Genomic DNA, 26,057 nt, shown 5'->3' on the forward strand with positions numbered 1-26,057 from the left:
TTGGAGCATTCAATTTTTGTTGGATAATCAATAAATAATATTTTTCTATCGTTCTTGTCGCGTCGATAAAAACTTAATTTTAAATTTCTTTAGGTCAAGTAGGTACCAAATATTAATTTAAAATAAAATAGATTTTAACACGTGTAACTGATATCAATTATAATTGAATATAATAACAAGTATTCCAAGGGTTATTTCTTTAGTAAAAAAAAAAAAATGAATAAATCACAAGTATTCAATTTAAATGATTTAAAATACTAGATATGTTATAGTTTTAACTGAAAAACTTGAATAATTAATATTTTGCGTTAAGGTGGAGAATTTTATTTTTAAAGGTTTATTAAAAAATTTCAATTCCAGTTATTAATCTTTTTCCATGAACTTCATTTGTTTCTTTGATCTTTGAAATTTAATTAAATTATTTATATAATTAAAATGTTAAAACAATGATGACGATTTATAATGGTAGGTACTTCAAATTTTAACTTTCGATATATGTATTTATTTTGTAATTTTTGTAATTTTTATATAAAATAAATTACCTAATGAATATTAAAAATAGTAGAAATAGGTAACTGCTTATTTGTACAGTAGGTGTCGAGTATTACTCTCATTATCGAATAATTTCCTGTAATTTGAGTTCAATAAAAAATCATTTCATACGAAAAAAAATTCTAAGTGAAAATGGTTAATCAGCCTATCTATTACTAATTAAATACATATATTTTATGATATTTCTATATTACTAATATGGTCATTTATTTAAGTATTAGTATTTATGTAAATTGTAAGTATATTTTTTTCCTCGAAAATAAGTCATTTATTGCAATTTCAAAATAATTTAATTTATGTAATATAATGGGCTTTAAATCACAACAATAAAATATTTTTGAATCACAACGAAATAACCAACTGAAATCATTAGTCTTTGTTAAATACCTAATTTTGTCCAAATTTAAAATTCAAATATCTATATTCTATAAAATATATATATATATATATATATATATATATATATATTTAAATATTATAATATCATTGTGAAATAATCATGATAAGGAACCATTTATTACATTTGCATGACTTGGCTATAAAAATTAAATATTTCATATGCATTTATAACTACAAAGTAATTGTAGAATTTTTTAATCTTTAGCTTGAAGATTATGACGAAACTTACTTCATGACTTTGTAACATAACTTTTGAATGGTTTTTATTAAATGGATGCATTTTATTTATGTACCTACCTACCTTGCATGTACAAGTACGCATTGTCAATGTTTCACTAAATACTCTCAGGCCCTCAATGTATTTCACTATATTAGTAATAAGATTATGTAAAATAGCGTCTGCCGGGAAACAGAAGTTAGGTTTGGAAAATTGTATACGTAACAACTGTATAAACTCGTGAGGGATGGTAAATATGTGTATACCTATCTACCTATAGTCTATAGATAACACGGTTATCATTAATTTAGCACTGGATAAAATTAAATTGGTATTGTTTGTAAATACGTTTCTAAAATTAATGTTTCAAATTAATATCAACAAGATTTACTAGCTTCAATCATAATATAGTTTATATAGTTTCATATATATTTTTTTTTTTTTTTAATTAATTAAACATATATGTGTAGCACAGTTTTGAGTTGTGGGAGAGAATTTTTATTGTTTTTAAGAATTAAATGATGTAATATTTTTACTTTCTTCGGAAATCGGTACCTATATAAAAAAATAAACTACATGGTAAATATAAAAAAAAACAATATAGGTATGAAAATTAATTTTATAGTTGGTTTTAAAAGTGGCCCCTACGAATTTATCAATAATTTTCCTATACATTATAATTTATGACCAATAATCATGGAAAAATTTTGAAAAAATGTCATCAAGCATGATTGTACATTTCAACTGAGTAGTTCACACTTTCACTAAGAATCATTTTATCACTTTTAATTTGAGCGTATGTTATCATACACTCGGTGTAATTAGATATTTAGATGTATTTTAATATAATTTGTTAGTAAAAACAATTTTGATGTACTTATAATATATGACTGAATATAGTACCTAATTGAAAACATCGAAAAACTATATTATTGTATTCAAATTATAACATTAATTTTAATAATTTTTACTCTACAATCATAGTAATAAAATGACCAACACATAGCGAACTTTAAAATTTTTGCTCAACGTAGTCAAAATACACATTTATATTTGTAGTACAATCATATTTAACTATAAATTACTATATCTAAGAAAAACTATGTACTTAAAAAATAAATAATTCCTCCAATCACTGTGGATAACATAAATCTGTGAATATAAGTATATTATAGTAGTAAACAAATTGTTATATGAATTTATAACAGACAATTATATAATTTCCACCCAATATCGCCACATTTTAGCAAAGACGAAGTATACATAATATTTTTAATACAATTACAAACTACTGTACCAAAAGGCAAAATGACCAGGTTGAACGGTGGTAAATTTCAACTGGGTTGCAAGCTTTTTATGGCTATCGGTCTGAACCATGTAATTTTATAAACTTTATACTTATATAAAATAATAATGGCTATTGGTACCTATCAAAATAAATCAGGAATTTTATAATATAAAATGGTTATTAACTTATAAATATGGGTTGTCACTAATGAACAATAATGAAAATATAAATTTAGCCCGGCCACGGAACTGCAATTTATAAATTTTAACAAACAAGATCATAAGGATAATTTTATTTGAATGCGGTGTAAGCGACAAATGGATCGGGTAGTGGCCGGTGAGTCGGTGCTTTGCATCGTATACAATTGTCATTACACATTTATATAGATGTTTATATTCATGTATCATACAAATGTGACTGTGTCAGTTATCTCGCTGATCTATATCATCCAAAATAACAAATCATAATCCACTCACCACTTTTCAAGACACCATAAAAACGATAAAACACATATCAATGTAAGCTTGGCAAAACAAAACAAAAAATAAAACTTAATGAAATTAAATCAACTGTTCTTCACTGGCCTAACTATCATCCTGATAGAAAAAAGAAAACCGTTATCAACAGGCTGAGAATAGGCCACACCAGGATAACACATGGATACCTAATGTCTCGAGACGAGCCCCCCTCGTGTTGACGTGCGGGGTCGAACCTACATTTTAACATATTCTCACGGAATGTCTTGCATACCTCGATGCAAGAAATCGCAATAATCTATCTAGCGATTTATACGATATACTAGGATCTTTTCTGCAATAACCAGACATACTTGTATTCGTGTTTCTCCAGGAGACAGGACTGGACAAACTTATTTAATCATTTAAAAAAAAATAAAAACAACCTTATTATTATATAATTTAAGCATTTATTGTTATTGTTATTAAACTTTTCCTTTATTATTATGTAACACCTTTCAAAAAAAAAGTATCTTATTCCAATGGCCAAGTTGCCGAGGGTTATTTCTTTAATAAAAAAAAAAAATCATAAATTTGTTTTTTATCAACTTTTATAAATTATAATATGAACAATGGTTATATGAACAAAATTCTTTTGAACCTAATTGTTGATTAGCATGTTATGTACAGCCACAGTTAGACTTAAAATTTTAAAGGGCTAAATTTGGGTAATCTTTCCATATTTTACTCTCTATTATGTATATGATATTATATTTAGTTACATTATTATATTATGTAATACACAAATATTTTATTACATATAAATTATTGTTAAGTCACAATTGTTTGACCCTCTTATCATTTAGGTTCAGGTAACCTCAATGTTAGTTTCGGTTCTTTATGTTTGCATGAAAGAATGCAAATGATTTGAAATTTTCACATTCATGTGTTGATGATAAATAATTAGAAGTATTTATATATCCTATCCTTCGACAAAAATTTTCAGTGACTAAGCAAACCTTAAAAAAAAAATGGAATGAGTTTACAAACTTATTGATATGCAACAACTTTCTTCAAATGGTAGAGTGAAATTAGGTCAGCTCAATAACAAAATATAGGTACCTCGAAATATCAAACACCATACTTCTTAATAGCCTAGTTTATTTAAATTGTACACACTACTTATACCTAAGATTATATTATAATAATTTACAATTTTAATTAAAGATTAAAAAAATTATATATATATATATACATTTATATTTTATTTTCTGTAGTGAGGTTAGGTATTAATAATTTTAAAAGGTTGATACCCCACTCCATCTCTAGTTGGGCCAGTAATCCTATCTCCCACTTGGTCAAACACCCCTGATGTTATCCTGCATGCTATATTTATTTTTGTTTATTTGTGATCCAACCACCGTCGCTTATAAAATTCCTATAAAAACGAACAATTTCAAACGATGCGTCGGTTACCGTGAGCATTAGCCATTAGTATTATATATAATGAAAACGTTTATTTAAAGAGATGATGTGGCCTTCAAAGTACCTATACGATAATCCGGCAACGCCAGATCGCGAATGGCGCTTGTTATTCATACACTCATGTTACTCATGTAGGTGTAATTTATTAAATTGGCTTTTATATTGTAACATTATTACTTAACTAGGTAATGGTATTTGCTGCTGATGTTACAATCAATATCCAAATTCTGGTTTTATTTTTCAAATTTTAAGTTAACTTAAACAAGAGTTGTCCTTTATTATATGGCAACATGGGCCACTGGGCTTACAGTGCGAAAATTATAAATTACAGAAATTACAAAAATTGAATATATATATATGTATATTATAAAAGTTAGGTTAAATTTTGAATATAAGATTGGCGGCTGTGATGATGTTGGTATTTTGGTAATGGATTTAGGGTGATTGGATAGAGTTTCTGATAGTGATTTGGGTAGGTTATGGTTGATCGGGTACTATCGTAGGTTCGGCATTTCGTGAGTATGTGGTTGATGATTTGACTAAATTATTAGTTATATTAGTTACTATACAGTGAAATATTAACCTTTCGTATTTTTTTTTTTTTTTTTAATTTGCTATTAATCGGAATCAAACACTTTTTTTTTAAACTTCATAATTAGATATAATTGGTTTAAAAAAAACAAAATTGTTCAATCATATATAAAAAAAAAAAAAAAAAAAAAAAAATGTTTTATCCAAATTAATAACTTTCCATTGTATCAATACATATTGTATTATATGTATAATTACTGTATAAATAAGTGTAACTAATGGCCTTTGTTGTCGATGTAAATATGCTCAATAAAAAAAAAAATTGGTTTAAAAAAACCCTATCATTAATGCGAAATTAAATTATATTCATTTTTGTAATTATTTTAGTATTTTTATTTATATTTCGTAGCAATGAGGGTAAAATATAATATTCTAACAAAATGTTTTTCTCTCGCACATACAAATATAATATATATATACGTTTTACACCTCTATTATATATCACGTATTCACTTATAGTTAACAATTTAACATTAAATACAATACGTGACTTATTACAACTAATAGTTGGATACTCTTCCCATTGTAGCTTTGCCATCCATATTTTAGCTTTAACTATTTATGTGGTCTATAAATTATGCTCGAGTCTTCAATAAATAGTATTATGTTTTTCTTGCACACCACAGTTTTTATAATGAAATTAAAATCAGATATTATTCATTTATTGTTTTAGCTATGTCTTATGTATATACAATTATACAGATTTAATATAATATTTACAACTTTGTATTATTAGCTTATATACAGTTAAAATCCTACCTCTTATTAACTGTGTGTTTAATCCATTACATGTGATTATGCTATCAATATATTTTTATACACATGGATAGATAATGGTTAAAATATGCTAAGTAATTATCTAACAACGATATTCAATTTAGTTTATCACTATATAATTCGTCTTATCCAGAAAAGTCTGGAAATTCAAGTATTCAATTGAATGATATTTATTTTAATTATTTAGTTGCAATTGGATACACAATATTTTTTGTTCTTCCTTATTGTACGTACACAAATATTTTTTTCCGATTACTTAAATTAATAAACAAAATAAAAACAATTTCAGCAGACACCCTTGCTAAAAGAGCTACAACATCCCCTGAAGCCTCTTTAGTGCAAGTTTGTTCTCTGGGAGATATCGAGGGAGTAAAACAGTCTCTGATGCTGCAACAGTAGCAACACCACTGGACATCATCACACACAAAATTAAGAGAAATCAAACCCTCTATCAACCCTTGCCCAACATTCACTACCAAGAGATGTCATAAAGTCATAATTAACGGACTCAGAATCGGCCATACGTGGCTTACACACAGTTTTCTTATGAGACACAAAGATCCCGTCCAATGTTTAACCTGCGGTGAAGCTCTAACCATTAAAAACGTCCTTCAGTATTCCAGAACACCTTTATGAAGCACTTGGACCAGATTATGAAAATTCTAACAATATTTCAACCTTTCTAAAAATAACCAAACTGTTTAACTTTATATAATTTTATATTTTTTCTTTAATCTTTTGCTTTTTCTACATTGCACATATCAAAAATAATTATATTGTAATATTCTCAAATGTATTGTGAATTGTACTTTTATGTAGAAGTAATATTTAAATATGTAAGCTAATAACCTTAGTTGTCGAGGCTTTAAAGTAGTAAAAAAAAAAGCAATTTTCAACGTAAATCTCAAAATGTCTGTTTGAGCACCTCCCGTATCTGGCATTGGTAGTAATGACCCAGCATGGTGATAGAATTGACCTTGCACTTTGAATGTTGGTATGTAATTGTTGCGCACAATATTCGTTGCACCAAATAATGTAATTTGAAAACATGAATTGCATTTGCGGATGTTCACTAAGAAATGTTTCGATATGCTCGTGTCGCCTGATACCAACATTGATAATGGTTCGGGTGGTAAATGTAATTTTGGTAATTTTACTTTTACGCCAGCACAGCACGTACCTGATGTATCATTCTTAAATTTGAATTCTCTATAATATATGCATAATTTATCCATGTTTTCAATTGCCACACTTGGTCGAATGCTGTAAGTATAATTTACATCGTAATGGAATGCATTGAGATTCAAATATGTGTGAGTGATTCATCCGTATTGAGCATGAAATTTTCTGTCAGTTTCCAATATTGTATTACGTTGCTCAGTTGTTTCAGATGAACGGAATCGAGCTTGACGTTCTCTGGTGATTTCCAATATTACATCTATTATCTTTGCTCGATTGTTTCTGAAGCTCGTATTGCCATTTTCTTTCGTGTTTGAGCGAGGCGTACAACTATCGATCGATCTTTTTTTGGAGGCATAATTAAAAAGTTAGACATTTTTACGGACTAGAAGTGCATAGTTAACATTCAGGGATATATGTTATAATAATAATAAGCGATCATCACTAATACCCATTTATAAATAAACAACAATTTCCATCGTAAATCTCAAAATGTCTGTTTGAACACCTCTCGGGGGTGATCAATTACCTTTTTAAATTAGTCTAAAAAGTATTCTCAGACCTACCAAATATACACAGAATATTTCATGAAAATCAGTAAAGCCGTTTCGGAGAAGTTCAATAATTAACATTGTGACATGATATTTTTTTATATATTGGATACATACAATTCTGAAACAAATATATAAATCATAATTACCTATTATTAACATTATGGTTTTAACACTATTATAATATGACTGATGAGCTTATGAAATTACAATCGTAAGCATTTAGGAGTTTATCCATAAGTATGATATACTTACTTACAAAATGTATATTATATATTTATATAAATAAAATTCTGTGGTTAATGTTGACCCTAGTTTTATGTTATTAAATTCGGTGAAATAAATATTAAATTCCTTGTATCATTATTTCACGATTTATTCTTACAATTTTAGCTTGGTTCCATAACTTTAAAAAAATACTAGATGATCTACATAATATTGTACATTGTACTAATTCGTCTATCTTTTAAATTACAAATGTTACATTGTATTTTATTTGATTACCTCGCGGCTTACATTATTGTTGTATATTCAATTGAAGAAGCATTAATTTAATTATATTACTCACATAATTATGATCATACATGAAAACGTTTTTTAGTTTAGATGTTCCATTTACCTATGTATACCTACATTCTGAACTTAACGTCTTTATATGATTTCATAAATCTCTGATATCCTACTATATTTTATAGAATATGCATTATGTGTCTGAATGTAAATAATGAATTAAAATTATGGAATCACAACACAATATCTAATTGAATTAGTTAATCAATTTTATGTGTGCCTTTACATTATGAAATGTCTATATGAGACATTATGAATTAACTACAACTTTAATTTAATACCTTAAATGTTTTTTCAGAGTAATTGAATATATTCGTATTTCAACTATGCATGCTATACATTTACACACCTAACTTATAGGTGTTTTATTTCATTTTGTATATCAATATTTTATGACAAATTTTATTCTTCCAACAATATAGATTCCTACTGTATTCTAAAATTTAAATCACCGGAGTCAGAGATGTTTAAATAATTTAGTTTATTTTATGGTAGATAATAATAAATTAAATACAATGCATTTTTAATATCATAAATTCAGAGATAAATATTTATTTTTCAATATTATTATTTTTTTTTAAATTTAAGTTCAATGAATAATCGAGTCCATTATTTCCAGAACAAAAGCGTTAGTTGTGGAATTACATAACATGAATTAATTATATAAATATTCACGTCGATTATGTTATTTGACTTAAATAAAATAAAATATTTTTAAATTATGCATTTGGCAATCATATTTATATTTTAAGTTAAATGTGTACCTCATCGCCACATTTTAATACAATTCAAAAAAATCTGTATAATATATAATAATTACCACTAATATTATTATTATTAATTTCAAATAACAGTTAATTTTACCGTGGATATCTTAAATTTAAGTACTACGTAGGTATATCATAAATATACTACGTTTTAGATTCTAAGTAGAGCGATAAATGTATTGATTTTACAATGTTGTGTGGTCAAATTTTGAATTTTCCATTAGTTTTCAAAAGCACCGAGAAAAAAAAGGAAAAACGGCAACTTGTACGCAAAACCGAATTTTGATATTGTTGTGACTCTAACTCTAAGACAAATTACCGTAAACACATGAAACATTCACTGAATGTTTATTCTGGCATCTTCTATACTTGATAAAATTTTCAAAATATTTAAAAAATTTTAAAGTTATTTATAGACATTTGACATTTTTCGATATTTTTAATTTTTTTTTATAAATAACAGTAAAATAGTATTCATTTGGAAAAAAGCTTCAAAATTGTATACAAAGACCTTAATATATTGTTACTTTTACAGTTTAAAAATATAAATATTAAAAACACATAAGTAGTCACGATTTTGTTAGTAAGCATTTAAAGTTGGAATTTTGACAAAATACGTAAAAATCACGAAAATTCGCAATTTATTTTGAGTTAGAAATTCATAAAAATGTATTTTATTGGATTTAAGGTTTGAAAATTTAATACGAGATTCTTCATTAGTTCGTTTTCTTTTATCAAATAAAAATGTCTATTGGAAAGGAAAATTGAATTTTTATGAGTATTTGAACTACAACTTGGGTATTAATTAAATTTCTATTGTTCCAATATTATTATTTTGTTGTTATTCAAAAACGAATTACTGTAGAAACTTAAAATTTACACCATATGTTAATTTTATCAATTCTTATTTTCAAAATATTTTAACAATTTTAAAGTTATTTATAGACATTTGAAATTTTCCGTTTTTTAGTATTTTATTCTATAAATATGAATAAAATTTTATTCATCGGATCAAGGAACTTGAAAATTGAATACAATATTAGGTTGATATAATAGCAGTTGGACAATTTTGAGAATACTAGGCACGTTCTTTTTTTTATAACCATTTAAAGTTCAAATTTCGACAAAATTTATTTAATTGAAAATGTGCAAATTATTTAGTTGTTAAAAATTTATAAAACGTTTAGTTTTTACAGTTATAGATTAAAAATTTTAAACAAGGTTCCTTGTAAGTAGTGAATTCTGTGATAAAAAATCTAAAAACTATACAAACAAAATTTTTTTATTGTTATTTCAAGTTCAAATTTAGATGAAATTACATATTAAATAACCAAGAATAACAATTTTCGCTATATCATTGTAATTTAAAAATATTATTTGTATGTACTTAAAATTTCCAGAGTATACTTTATATTTTAATTGTAATAGTTAATGTCATTAATGACTTATATTAATACTTTATAATACATTTTATATACCTACTATGAATGACTGTGTGAGTCGTGTGCATAATGAATCTGATTTGATTAATTTTAAATTAATTTTATAAGTTTATAAGTACCTAAATTTGTTTTGAAATAATAGCAATATAATTAATACAATATACAATTATAAAATATTCTTCATTGACAAACCGTCTCCGCTAAGAATCGTTTTTCATATACTATTTATATTATATCATTGAATGCGAATTTAATTCTATCCATTATATTAACCCCCTTGTAACCTACTATACAGAAGAGCGACATCCAATTCCCGTTTTTTTTTTTTTTTTTTGTTGTACATATCTCAAATTGTTTTCTATGTAGATAATTTTGCTGAAAAAAATTTAATAAAAGTGAACATCAAATTTTCTTTGTCTTATATGATCCAAAATATGTTAAGAAATATTCAAAAACATATTCAAAATATATTACTCATACCATTAAAGCAATATAATGTTATATTATATTATTTGTAAGCTCCGATTACGTGCGAAACAAAATAGTATGTTTTTATTTATTTTTTGATATCATATTTTAAGCAGCATTATTTATGATCTATTAATTCTTATTTTATAATGCACAATTCAACTAAAGAGTTTGATTACATTTTATCCCTAGCCATTTTTATTTTAGATTTTAAGAGAAACAATATATGTATACTATGTTTTGCAATCATTTTTTTTATAAACATTAATTGTTTTATTTTTTAGTGGGAAATTTTTCTACTAGGTGATAAAATAACTTCACAAATGCTTTTTAGTATTTTTTATTTGATAGAGATTTAGGGAAAGCTCTTTTTTATGGATTTTTTCAGAAACTTTTTTAAGAGTTAGACTAAACTAGTGTCGAGCCATAAATGTCGAAATTTTTCTAAAAAATTCTGACAACATTATTCAAAATCATTTGAAATTCAAACATGGCCATTTGCCATTGCTTTCGAAACTCAGCTCATAACTATGCCAAACTGATTGAAATTAGACAAACATAAGCGACACTTATCGATGCCTATATATTCAGTTAATTTTATACAATCTGGTTATTTTATTATATAGTTAAGATAATTAAAATTAAAATTATAATTATAATCATACTATGTTATAAATATACAATTATTTGTATACCTTTAGAACTAGGCGATCGGTTATACCGTCAATTACGATCTTTTCAAGTTTCTGTATATAAAAATATATAATACCTATTCTGTATAAAATTTTAATTCATTTGGTTTTTAAAGTTAAAGATTTAGCTTAGTCTTATCTTGACAGTTAAAATGTAATTTACTTGTTTTAAATCTGGACTGAGTAATACAACAAATATTGTTGATTAATATTTCTACTATGTAGAAACTAGAAATATACTGCATAGTAGAATATTATGTATTATGGACTGGTGGTGTAATGTGCTTAACAATTTATATTGTATCGTGTATGTTTCACATATTTTGGGATTTTCTTTTGACACGTTAAGGTAAATGTATGATCCTATCTGTTGTATATATATAAATATATATATTATAATTTTTGTTTTATTCACGTGGACACATTGTAGTTATTTTTTTTTATTATTATCCCCCAGCAACTAAGGCCATTGGGAAGGGGGTAGTACTGTAGGTTTTATGGAACGGACATTGTAGTTATATTGTGTTTGATTTGATATTTTTATTTTTATTTGATTTTAATACGTCAAATAGGATCATTCTATCATATATAATCATAAATACATTAATTATACGTTCATCAATCATTTACACATGGCTAATTCATTTTGAATTTTAATAAAAGCTATTTCAGATGTATTAATTTCTTGAACTATATTATTGTTTTAATTTTATTAATTTAACATTTAACTTTTTTTTAAATTTAATTACTCACTAGGATTAAATAACAGTGCTAATATTGTTAGATATTTTATTTTTATATTATTTCGAGATTACTTAAGTCTTAAATGTATGTGTATAATGAACATGATATACTTTGTTTTAGGCTTCGGGTAACTACCAACGTATATTGTTACTTAATAAAACCAGAAACCATGACTTTAGATTATTTTAGGTTAGGTTTTTATAGTTTTAGCGTATCTTATTAAACCATTATAATAGCCAATAGGTATATGGATTATATACCTATATCAGTATGTACCAGGTCTGCCATAGATTAACAAACTAATGAATATGTGACTTATATAAAATAAAAGTGTTGATTTAAAAATGAATAATACCATGACTATAATTTTACAGTATTTCCCTGGGGTATAAATTCCCTTATTGCCTGTGAGTTTTCTATACGTTATTTTTCGCATCTTCTAAATTTCTTAAACAACCAGAACCTAAAAAAATATTTTCTGTATGGAAATTGTCTTGTAATCTTAAGAAATCTTAACATGCCTCAACTAATATTTTTTTAAGAAAGTGTTCGCATAAACTTGTGTCAATTTATGTAAAATTATTACAAAAGATAAAATTATTTTTTATTTTGCTTACTTTTAGTTCATTTCTTACAGTTAATATGTAATAGCTTACGGTTATAATAAATGTAAAAACCGTATACTGGTACTTTACACAAGATTTCATGAAGTTAACATATCTCTTTTAAATCCGTTTTTGTACATCACGCAGTATGATCTAAATGTAGTTAGAAAACATCTATAAATATTACAAACTAATTTTATATCTTCTTAAAATAAATAATATTTTAATAAAGAATAGATTCCTAATGTTCACTATATATAACTCTTAGGATTAACCGTGACAACATAATATAAGGAGTTTTTTGGATTCCTCCGAAGGAGCCTTTGTTATGGTTTTAGATTGAATTAATTGTTAATTGAGTTTGGTTGATTGTTTCTTGAGTTTGGATTGCAAAGTTTTTGAAATTCCTTGATAATTTTACATCACTTGTAGTTGGCAGGGTGTTCGCCTTAGCAAAGAACATATTTGGTGAGAAGATTCTGAGGCTTTTGGAAAGTTAATGTAGGTGGAGTGATGTTTGGTACATCAAACGTATCCCAGTGTATGTTCACAGTACGTTTTTGTGTAGCCATATTCTGGACAATTAAGACATTGTAGTAGATCGTGCCATTAATATGGTTCTTCGATTTTTATCTTGGTAGTAAATATGTAGCCTACGTAGCCTGACGTCTTAAATTTATTTTAATAATATTATTTTATTGTTAGATTTGACATCATATTTTGGCGATTATGGCATATTTATCTCGTTGACAAAGGTAGCATGTTATCGGCTGTTAGGTAATTAATAATACTTAATTGTTCAAAATAACCTAGATAATCAGAATTACAACCGTGTCTTAACGAAGCAACAGTAAACGCATGCATTAAGTAAGGCTGCTCGGACGATAGGTACTATTATAGGTACTGAATTTAATATTTATATTATAATTGTTATCAATTAACAAATAATTAGGTACCTACTAACAATCTACAAATAAAAACAATAATTTATTGGTAGTTATATCATTTTTAAAACAAATGTTCAAGATATTTACTATCTCTAAGTAGTCTAAGATTCTACAATATTCATAAATCATAATAACAATACAATAATATCCCCACGTGAAATAATCTTAAAGAATAAAAATTTGTTAATTATTCATAATGTATACGTTATAATAGTGTTAATACTTTATATCTTCATTATATATTTATGTGCCTATTACAATTGCCAAAGATGATATTAATATTACAGTGGTGTTTATGGTCCCATCGATTTTTCAAATGTTTGTGTCTGAATGAAGGATGACAGTTGGCAAGCCATATAGACAATTCAAGTAATCGTGGTTTTAAATGACTAATTGTATATTATCACAGTTAGGTTTAAACGCTTTGCTTCTGTCTCCTTTGAGTGTAGGTTCAAAGAAATTCACTGAAATTAATTCAACATTAATTTTGTATGACATATAGGATCCCAGTGTTTGCAGATTATGATTATCATCATTATAATATTGTTTCTAATCATTTTACACGGGTCTTACACATATTTGTAGGAATGTGTTATGTAAAGGTATAACTATATAGAATATTTTATTTTTAAACATGGATGTATTTATGTTCAGAATAGATACAACTTTTTTTTTTCCATTATAGAATTTAATTTAATTTTAAGTAACAGTAAAAATATAAAACTTACTAAGATTTCAGTCATTTTAGATTATTCCTATTAACCAATAAACAAAATAACAACGTTACCATAGCAATAAAAAAAAAATACTTAATGGATACATCTTATATTTCTCAGTCAGATTTTCCGTTTATATTGTATGTTACTATATAGTAACGTATATGATACATTTTTTTTATATCATAATTCAAAAAACATAGTATCTACGTTTTTTTTTCTTTTTTAGTAGAAAATATGTCAAGCAGTACGTATTTTATATGCCTACTAATTTTATTTTTTTAGTAGAGTGATGAAATCATAAGAATGAGAAATATTTAACATTGTTGTTGAAGCCATTGATATCCACTGTCCATACTAAATGTACATACTTATAAGTTGAGGTTGGGAGTATGAGACTTGGGGAGGTGATTGATGTATAAACAAAAAGAGTAAGAGTATTATTTGGAGTGCTGTTGATCTGCTATTCACTAATGGATAAATGACAGGCTCTCATTATGCCCGGCCAAAACCTTCCATGAGTGTTTTGTTTACATTAGTTTTCCTAGTTAGTTTCTTGTCGTAAACAATAATTAAAGATTGAAAATATTTTTTAAATCTTACATTATCAGCTAATGTCATTATATTGCTTGGATGGCGGACGAATATAAATTACAATATTATACAGAGTACGCCCCGTTCAAGTACCTATAAGTACCTACCTATTACCTATACAGGATTGTAATATAATACTTAATTTATGTATAAGTAAATGCTTATTAAGGTTGTTAACTATTTTTTAAATTTTTTTTATAACATCACAAACAGTGCCATTACAAAGTACAGTATATTTTATATGATAGTTACCCGGTTTATCTCCTCGCAGCTAAAAGTTTCGGTAACGACAAATAACAAATGTTTGACACTGTCGCCATCCATATATTGCACTTTAATAAGCCACCACTGGCACTGTTATATAATACTCGTAATATTGTTGGGAGTAAATTATTTAAGGGACCCCAAAGTGGCCTGCCGTGGTCTAGGTAGGTATCGTAAATAAAACGTGGCACCAACGGCAATTGGTTTTCGCGCATTATATTGGGTTTTGTTCGGGCTGACGAAAATCTGTTACTGTAGGACTCGTGTAAATTGTTTTTTCCGGAGACGTGCAAGCGCGATAAGTCCATAATATAGCAATATATAACATACATTTTATTGTATATAAATAACAACGTGCAAAATAATAACACACGGGCTGAATCCATACGGTATCTCACTGTTGCAATATCTACGGGAATGGATTTAACAATTTCTAGGTACGTAAGCTGAATTAAACGTGTGTCATATACGCAATACAATTTTAAAACAACGACTTGCCATATTATTACCGAATGTACAATATAAAAATATATTAAAATTAAAACGTACCTATTCGGTGAGTTTATTCCTCTGAAACCAGTGACGAAGATGATGACTATATCGTAATAAATGCATTATATGATACAAAGGATCTTAATAAGTAATGATATTGCGTTATTATTATCTGTTGTGCGGCGCAGAAAATATATAAATCAATTCGAAAATAATAGTAATAATGTTGGGAATTTTAAATGCGCGCAGTCGTAGCTACAGCGTAGGCTTGCATAATATAACATCATATTATTATTGTGTGTATATAGGTACGCATATAATATTATAACGTATGTGTATTATGTATACATCAACTTGTGGTTGTCAATGCGACTTCCTGGCATTGAACGCCGCGCCACAATTGACGTTGCGTGCGGGAATAATATTACATATTTATCGTATTGTAACCACACGCAGTAGTAGTAGTAATAATATAATAATATAATCATCGTATAATTCCATCAATAATAAGAAGCATATGATAATAATCTATGCTATTGCAGTTTGCGCACAAAAATATTAAACCCACGAACGGAAAATATATTATAATTATTATTAATAACGACGTCGTTCGCGTGCGTATAATACTATAATATATCTAAATATCTAATAGATAGAAAATTATTATCAAAATAATTGAATAAATAAATTGTCTTATTTGCTCTTTAATATTAACATTAGAATTTAAGTTTTTATATTTTAATACATCAGTTATAATGTGATTAGATTTTTTTTTTTCAAACGTTTTCAAATTCGTTAAATCTCTAATTATTAGTTTAAGTGTATTTATGTTATGGCGTATAATCGTTTTATTTGTGCATCTAAAATTTTTTTTTTGATATTTTAATTCAAAATTCTACTACATAGCAAGATATTTCGTACATTATGTGAACCAATATAATTTATACCTACACTTGGATCGGTCTACAGACAAATACATTTTAACACCAAAATCGATAGATTTAAATTGAACTCTAAAATAAAAAGATAGTCAATATTTTCACTTAAGTGTAAATGTTTTCGATTTTCAATCAAATAAATGGATTTAAATATATATATATATATATATATATATACTCACAAGCTTCTAACCAATTCGAGACGAATGGATTAGTGTTCTTGATGTTAAGACATAACATATTTATTCTAAAAACTCTACACTCAATAATCAACATTTAAATAGTGATTAACAGCAATAGAAGTATTTTTACACTAAAAATACAATTTTAGCAAGTTAAAAAAAAAAAACTAAAAATTTTAACTCAGGGAAATATTTAATATAGTATGGCAGTAATTCATCGAGTGTCTTATACTTCAACTCCGATTTTCCGTTAACAATGAATTTATTTAAATTCTTAATTTAGAATTTTAAGTTTAGAACTATATAAGATCTATTATAGGACTATATTTTAAAATTTATAAAATTAAGAAGTGTAATGTGATGATGTAAACTTCTTTTTTCCTATCGAGAACTACCTATTTTTATAAGTAGGTAATAGCTTCAACTGCTAAGGTTATTAGCTTGTAACAAAATTAGTATTTAGTACATAGTAAAATATGGTTATACAATAGGTTCTTAAATTAGATTATACATATCAATTTGTTTTAAAAATGTAATTATTTTGTTGGTGTTGTCATAGGTAGGGCTGAGGGCTTCGAAGAGGTTGTCGGGCAATTTTAGATTTTTTCTGGTATCTATATAGATACAGCAGTGGATAAGGAGATGCTTAACTGTGAGAGGTTCTCCGCAGGTTAGGCACATTACAGGTTCTTCTCTGCGCATAAGATGTCCATGGGACATACGTAGTCTACTGATAACTACTTCATCTTTACGGTTCGATGAATGGGGTTTAGGCCAATATTAGGTAGTATTTTTTATGTCACCTAATTTGTTATTGGGTGTGCGCCGCCATTCAGAATCCCATAAATAGGTTCAAAAAGTGTTGACATTTCTGTGGATGTCGATGAGTGATGAGTACGTGCGTATTTCGGTCAGAGGGTTGTTTACTGCTTCACGAGCTACTTTGTCAGCTTTCTCATTGCCATCTTTTCCACAACGGCCTGGTGTCCATATAAACCGTATGTTCTTGTTGGCTTTTTCAATGATGTTGCTTATTTTGATTGCTAGGATGCTTGAGTGTAAATTATATTTCAAATTGTTTAGAGCGCTGAGTGAATCTGTACTTATTAAGTTTTAATTACTAGAAAACAATAGAAATATAGTCCATTATAATATTGGTATATAATATATTATTTTAAAATTATTAAAATTACACAATTTTATAATTAATTGTATAAACTGATCGAACATAATAAGTACTAGAATTAAATATTGCATTTGTCTTATACTTTATGTAAAACAATTAGTAAAAACTATACTATAAACATAGTTTAATAACTCTAAAACATGCTTTTAAATGTTGTTATAGAATACAGATGCATCAGTATATAAAAATATCGTCTCTTAAACAATATACATATTATATATGTATACTAAAAAGTGTTACTCCTCATTTGAAAAAGTATGTTTATATCGCCACACTACGATCGGATACAATTGTATAAAGAATCAAAGTATTTAAAAATATGGACCATTAAGTATATTTAAAAATTGCCATAATTGAAATTCGAATAAATGTATTTGGTATTATAAAAGATAAAAAAAAGAAGTGAGATGTAAGCATACTTGGTGAATCACACAATTAAAGACAAAGTGTTTACAAGTTGTTCAACATTGACAATAGATACGTCAGATCGTAATAATCTAAAGGCACCTACGAGATTTCTGAAAAAAAAAACTATTAACGAGGATTTGATGATGATTTTAACGTGCGTTTTTAAAAAATGGCGGGCGTATTTAATGGCCGAGTTTTATATGCACACAAAACGATACCTAACCATTATATTGTATAATTTACCCTTGGAATCCGCATCATTTTGAAATGCCAGAACACTTAATACGTATATGATATATAATTGTATTTAAATAGTATTACTATTACTATTATAAATAATATATTTATATGTGCGTAATGTTTATAGTCTATAAAACGTTACGAAAGTAGACATAATAATAAAACAATATTCTACTCCTTCTCTAATCGTTAGACAGTCATATCGTAAAATTGTTGTAACTATTAACGTATTTTAAAAACCAACTTTATGTCGTACATTAATTATGATATAATTTAGTAAATTTTAAAATCTACTGAAACACGGATATGAGTAATCGCCTGAAATTTCACGAGTTTGTATTTTTTATTTTATTTTTTTAGTCCACTACAGCTATTTTAATTGTGATCTATAATTGGATTAAGTATTTTTTTTCATAGTTACACGATCATATATTATTCTAACAGCTTCGTGAATTTCATTTAAAATAATTAATTAATACTACTATTATAACTCCACTCGTACCCTGCATAGTTGTACTTCATTTTATGGAAATATGCTTTCACTAACACCGTAGCCTTCCTATAGTCCTGAAAAAGTGAACCAAATATTCGAATAATCACACATGTGATAAACTATAACATTATGTATACGATATACTACACGTGTTTACATCTTTACATACGCTTAATATAATTACATAACTGATATTTCATAACCTTCCAAACTGCAATGAAATAACGGGTTTACTTTAAAATTAAAATTAAAGATAAACCTATATAATTTAACAACAATATAAAAAGAAATTTATACGTATTTAGTTGGAATAATATAGTAAAAATTATATATTATAAGTAATTATATTATAGCCACAATTTGTTTTATGAAAATGATGATTCTATGACCTTGTATGATTATAAATAATAAATTAATTACAATGGCTAATAAATATTTAAACGCGTTAAAGTATTTGTTTGAGATATATTATAGAAAATACAATATTTTAAAAACTATTATGAAGGTTAACTCTTTTCATTTCTAATGAAGGTGGTGAGCTAAGGCTTTGAGTAAAATAGTTTTATTGTTATTTCTGAATTTTATTCTAAAACCAAATATTAAAATTTGTCAAAAAATCCACAATATGTTATGATATCTTGATTGGTGAAGCCCTAATCAGTCTTCACATACTTAAATTTAATTTATTTAAAGTGTTTATCGACAAAACTATAAACATGATTAGTATCGAAACAAGTCAAATAAAAAAATACAATTAATGTTTTAATCACCAAGGATTTTTATAATATACTTGAACACGTTACAGCACGATAAGTCATATTACCTGTTCGGCATCCCAAACCACACGACGTTTAAACACTCAATACTACCCAATATCTATATTTTTTTTACACTTGTTTTCCTCGCATCATTGATATAAATTTAATCGCATATTATACCATACTATAATATTTATAACAATATAAAATACTTTCAAAAAACTATAATTTATAATAATAATTCAAATACTTTCGTGAAAAATGTGATAAGTCAAATAATCAATAAAATCACCAATCGAATAATGGCATATTTATCTATAATTAAGTAAACTAATACATTATCCTCGAAACCTCGTTATATTTTATAATTCATATAATAGCATTATAGTTTAATCATAGTAGGTAGGTATTTTAGAATTAATAACATATTATTTTATAAATTATATCGTATTATAAGTTTATTCGTTTATTTATAAATAAAGCTTTGAAATTTATACCAATTTACACCATGGAATTTTTTAATAATAAAAATCATTAATCTTAGAATGTCAAATTTAATCACTTACAGCAATGTAATTTAAATTATTGATAATTACTTAGTTCTAAATCTTTTAACTTTTAAGCCATGATCAAAAAATGTAATCGTGTTCGCAAAAACTTGTAACTTTAATAAATGTAATTATAATTATAGTATGAAAAAATAAACTGCTCTAAAATGTTATCTTTATTAATGTTAAACATTGAAAATTTGGTATTAATTAACATAATTTCATGAGAAATATGTTTTATTAAAATAGATTGTAATTTGTTTTTCAGGAATATGGATTTAGAAGACCTTTACCACAAATATCGTATTCGATTAAAACAATCACTTTTTACAACATTTGCTTCTATTGGATTTACTGTATGCACCATCACTTTAACCGTGTTAATCTTATTTTATAACGTGAGTATGAAAAAAAAATATATATATATATATATATATATTGTATACCTATCTAAATGTAACGTTCAAAATACATCAATTTAACCAAAGATACTATAAAAATTACAAAAACATAAATATTATTAGGTACAGCCGTACAGATAATACATATTGTAACCAATGTGTACTATTTTATATACCATATAATTCAGCTTGTACTTGACCTTTTTTACAATTTTAAACTTAAAAATTAATTAAATAAAGTTAAATATGAACCAAGATTAACATAGAGCAAGATGTTTTAAAAATACTTTACAATCATATTTTTATTTATTGTTTTAATTCGTTAAACATAAATAAATTGCAGTTCAATTTATAATACATTACCTATACGTATTCTGAATTATAATATGTTATGTACAAACAAAAAAAAGTAGACAACTGTGCAATAAATTATAACGGTGCCTAATAATATATTGGAAATGCCTATGCGATATAAACAGTAAACACGTATCATTATAATTTCGTATTACAGAATTTTAAGGATAAACTATTATAATATGTTTGTCAAACGAAGTGGAAAACAAATGTTATTTTTAATTTATATTCTAACTAAGTCTTTTGGTGAAAACTTTCATGGTAGAACTATCATGCTGTATTTAAATGTTATTGAAAAACACGATTTCACCACAATATTGGTCCTGAATTTCATTAAAGTTGAAGGTTTTGTTATGTTTTGGTAATGTGTATGTACTGATTAAGTGCAAACTACACGTCATCAAATTGATCTTATATGTGATATATCATTGTAAAAAACAAAATTAAACCCACATTTTTGCCCCACAAGATGGTTTTTATATAAAATTCTTAGTCATTATTTGTGAAATATTAATTTGATTAGAGCAATAAATATATAACAAAAACCTAAATTATTAATAGGTAAATATATTTATTATAATATAGGTAATAGATCCTATCATTAAATATTGTTGTTCAATTTCTGTAAACATTAACATTTTTTATTTTCAACCATTTTACTCCTCCAATATTATAAAAATAATGTATTTTCATAATAAACATTGTAATAGATACTGTGTCAATGTTGTGGGCGATTAGATATCAATGAACAAATTAATATACGAAAAGTCTGTGAAGCCAACATAGCTATAGAACCTTTTATTGAACGTGCATGCACGTGGACCATCATCGTATATTTTAACAAATGAAATAAAAGTTATAAGAAATAGTTTTTAGGAATACAAATTGATGTGCATGCATACAAAAATATCACGAGCTTTATAATTGTGTTGGCTTCAACTCGGTCGATAGGTATGACTATATTATGTCTATACGGGCGTATCACGTTTCCACCAAAAGTAGACCTTTCCCTTTACCACCAAATGAGATCTACCTATAATTTAACCACGGTTAATTTACCAAAATAATTTGTATACTATTCTAATATTAAAATCTTTAATACAGTAATAAGTTTATTTAAAATACTAATGATGGATCGAAAAAATTATATATTAGTGTATTTAGTTAGTTAGTGTATCTACTTATATATATAATTAGTTGATATATTTTTTTTCAATCGTAGAATATAGTAGTATACAATTGTTTTTGTAAAAACGTGGTAAATAATTTTATTTGGTGGAAACGGTTATTGGTGGAAAATAGAAAGGTACACTTTTGGTGGAAACGGGCATCACCCGTCTATATACTTCATTCTACGAGGTTGAAAAGCTACACAGTAATCAATAATCATAGTAATTATATTATGTTCTTTACGGACAAATCATCAAGATAAAAAAAAATATATATATATATATGAAATTCCATTTTGACCTGAGCTTTAAGTTCCTAATTAGGTACTACGACTAAATTTTTTATTAAATCATATTTTTTTTCAACTTAACAGGCCGAATCAGTGATAAGACCTCCGTTTTTGTCAGTATCGGTCGCGTGGCTGACGTTTGCCTGCACATTCTGCCTCACACAGGCTGCTCCGACAGCATTGAACTCTAGGCCCGCTGCGGCCGCGTTGTCTGCTGCCACTGTGGCCGCGTCTGCAACTGCTGTGCTATCTACCAGCGGGGTCATGCACGCCGCCTACGCGTTAGTACCTGTTTTGGTCGCTACGCACTCAATGGTACCTACGCACGTGGCCGTGGCGTCTTTTGCCACAGCCACCATGGTGGCCGTGCATATCATATCTTCACTCGCCGAAGTCGAATGGGCACCAAATGCGCAGCACATCAAACAGGTAAATGTCACTATAAAGAGCATGAGAATTTTTAGATTAAACTTTTGAGACAACTTCGCCCTTCCTCTTTGGATAATCCATAACAACCCCACAAACTTCGAAATTCGCCATTTCTCCTATTCGAATGCTCCAGATTTTCCTTAATGCGTGCCTATTGCCTGCCTGTTATTCCTTTTTAAACTAAGGCTTAATACAAAACGAGACTTATGCATGACTTAATCCCCCACTTGCATAGCTCGTATATCAATATTATGACTAATTATTTTGTTATACGAAATAAAAATAGAGCGAGACCTGTGCATGTTTTGGAGAAAAAATAATGAATTGACGCAGTGGCATAGCCAGGATTCTTTCTTCTGTTAGTAAGGGAGGGGGCTGATCAACTTTTACACAGCGCTGGTTTACTCATCCATAAGTTTAACATGTAGAAAAATAATAATAAAAATATCAATGAATTTTCTTTTTAATAGGACATCATATAATATACCAACGTTAAGACTTTTTAGTGACTTTCATAGACCAATCATTTTCATACCCTTCAGCTCCCGCCTCCCCCCAAGCTACGAAACTATATTATCAAGATTAAGCAATGGTTGTTTAATAACGTTTATTCAGACTTAGCTACAATTGGTTTTTAAAATAGAGACTTTTTAATGTAAATCGATAGTGATATTACACAAATATTTTAAGGTGTTCATCAGCTGGTTAATTGACTTGTGCGCTTATGTATAATAGACATAATATTCTACAATACAATTTAAAGGTCACTCAACCACGAAAATATTTATTAGCAGCTATATTAGGTAGCAGACGTCATTGTGTTAATCAACATATATAATAATAACAAGAATTATACGAGATAATTTAATCGATATTTACTACACTTATAAGCTTTGAATTAAATATTTTATTTGTTCTCAATAGAATATAGTAGTGATTCGTTTTTGAAAATAATTTTTTCTTTTATATATAAATTAAAGTTAATGTTTTAATTATCAACTAGTAGCTATTAATTTCTGAGTGAAATGTATTGACTATAATTAATTTTGTGTGTGTTTATGGTAAATAAATAATGACCATTTTTATATATATATAAGATTAAATTGGATTTTTAAATGAAATATAATGATTTTTTTGTTGTTAGTTTTATATTTCAAAAAATATTTATCGCATGGTCCTGATAATTAGTCATCATCGCATATTTTCAAATATTTTCTATAAACAATGAAATGTTTAAAAATGTTTAGACTGAAATGTTAAGCTATTTTAAATAATCAGTTTAACATACCGTTACAGTACCAATAATACTAATAAAAAATATTATATTATATGAAGATTTAAAGAAATATAAAAATAGATTGTAAAATATCCTTTGAAATAAAGACATACTGTCTCCGTTGAGAATCGTTATTGGTAAGTGAATATTTAACAATACATTTAAATTTAACACATCCATTACATCAACCTACTCAATGTCAAAGTTAGGTATTTATATACTGCAGTAGAGCAATTAACCTGTTTTTAAAAATGATACGTATGGTAATCATAATATGTGCATATTTTATGATAACTGAAATTTTAAATCAAATTTCAAACAAGTTAAAATGTAAGTTCATTTTTAGAAATATAATGTTTCGTTTAAAAACTATATGACGTGTACGTTATTATAATATATTGACACAAGTGTATGGTTTTCGATATACTGCAAGCATTTTGATTTTACTATACTAAAAAATAAAACGTGAAAAATTGGCTACGAATGGTATCAACTGAAATCCTCGTGAAATTATCGATTTAACACTATATAAATATCTTGGTTCTTGAGTGCTTTTGAAATAAATACCATTTTTGATATTCAGTCTAAAATATTGGTGCTTTTTTTAAACTTCAGTCTAGTTATACTGTTTCTACACAAGCATATATCTATTTCATAACTACAGTGTATACTACAGATAATTTCGCAAAATATGTCACATCGACTTAGGTTGTATGTTTTTGTGTTAGCCACACAATATCCGTTGCGGATTATTTTATTTAACTTACCGACTTACTTGTGTTGCAATTATTCATTAAATCTTCAATTGAGATACGATGACTCAATGTTACGCAATTCAAATATATTAAAAACATATTATTTTGTTATGCTCAAAATATGGAATTTTTAATAATAGTAAAAATTGCATAGATATGTGTCAATGATGATTTTTATCTGAGTTTGGTTTTAAAATGACAGAACATTTTGTGGTCATTTAACTATAAGTATTTCTTGTAATCCGTAAAATAAAATTAAGTTTCGTTTATTCATACTTATTTATATCACTTAACTAACATCCAAATGATAAATAATACGTCAGCCTACGAAATTGTCTCTCAGGCATGTTATTGACGTAATTGCATCTTCCCCTTTTTATTTACTTTAAATTATGTTCCATATAGGTAAGAATTCATTTCCAAACTTGTTATTATTTCTACTTATAGATAATTACGAAGATACTATGTTTTACAATTATACTATATACGATCATAAACAGCGCTATTTTTTTAACAGTATATTGAACAATAATCATCTGTATAATTAATTTTATTTTATAAAAATATTATTTTCATGCGAAAGAATTGAATGCCTCGCAACACCATATTTTTTTTTTAAATCTTTAAGTGCTTTTAATTTCAGAAAAAGCAACAATTGTAAGTATTTTAGCAATATTATTTTATTTTTAGGAATTTCAAATTTAGATTAGAAGACAAATTTTTAACAAACATTGTGGGGTAATCCAATGTATTTTACTATGATGCATTGTACTTTATACCATTTATCTAAAATAAAAATGTTTGTAATCATAAAAAACTGTATATGTATGATTTA

At 26.5% G+C, this 26,057-nt stretch overlaps 1 protein-coding gene across 2 annotated transcripts in view; it reads left to right on the forward strand.

Annotated features, from left to right (window-relative positions):
* The window catches only part of Ac76E (adenylate cyclase type 2 Ac76E), a 67,724-nt gene that overhangs the window by 11,113 nt on the left and 30,554 nt on the right, over positions 1–26,057 (forward strand). For both annotated transcript variants that reach the window (XM_089226707.1, XM_089226708.1), the window contains exons 2-3: positions 20,817–20,946; positions 22,847–23,191. In XM_089226707.1, coding sequence (XP_089082833.1) covers positions 20,821–20,946; positions 22,847–23,191 — 471 coding nt within the window. In that variant the 5' untranslated portion in view covers positions 20,817–20,820. The remainder of the gene's footprint in view (positions 1–20,816; positions 20,947–22,846; positions 23,192–26,057) is intronic.

Source organism: Diuraphis noxia, unplaced genomic scaffold, assembly GCF_037042655.1.
Source record: "Diuraphis noxia isolate RWA-SAM2 unplaced genomic scaffold, SU_Dnox_SAM2 contig0004, whole genome shotgun sequence".
Taxonomy (NCBI): domain Eukaryota; kingdom Metazoa; phylum Arthropoda; class Insecta; order Hemiptera; family Aphididae; genus Diuraphis; species Diuraphis noxia.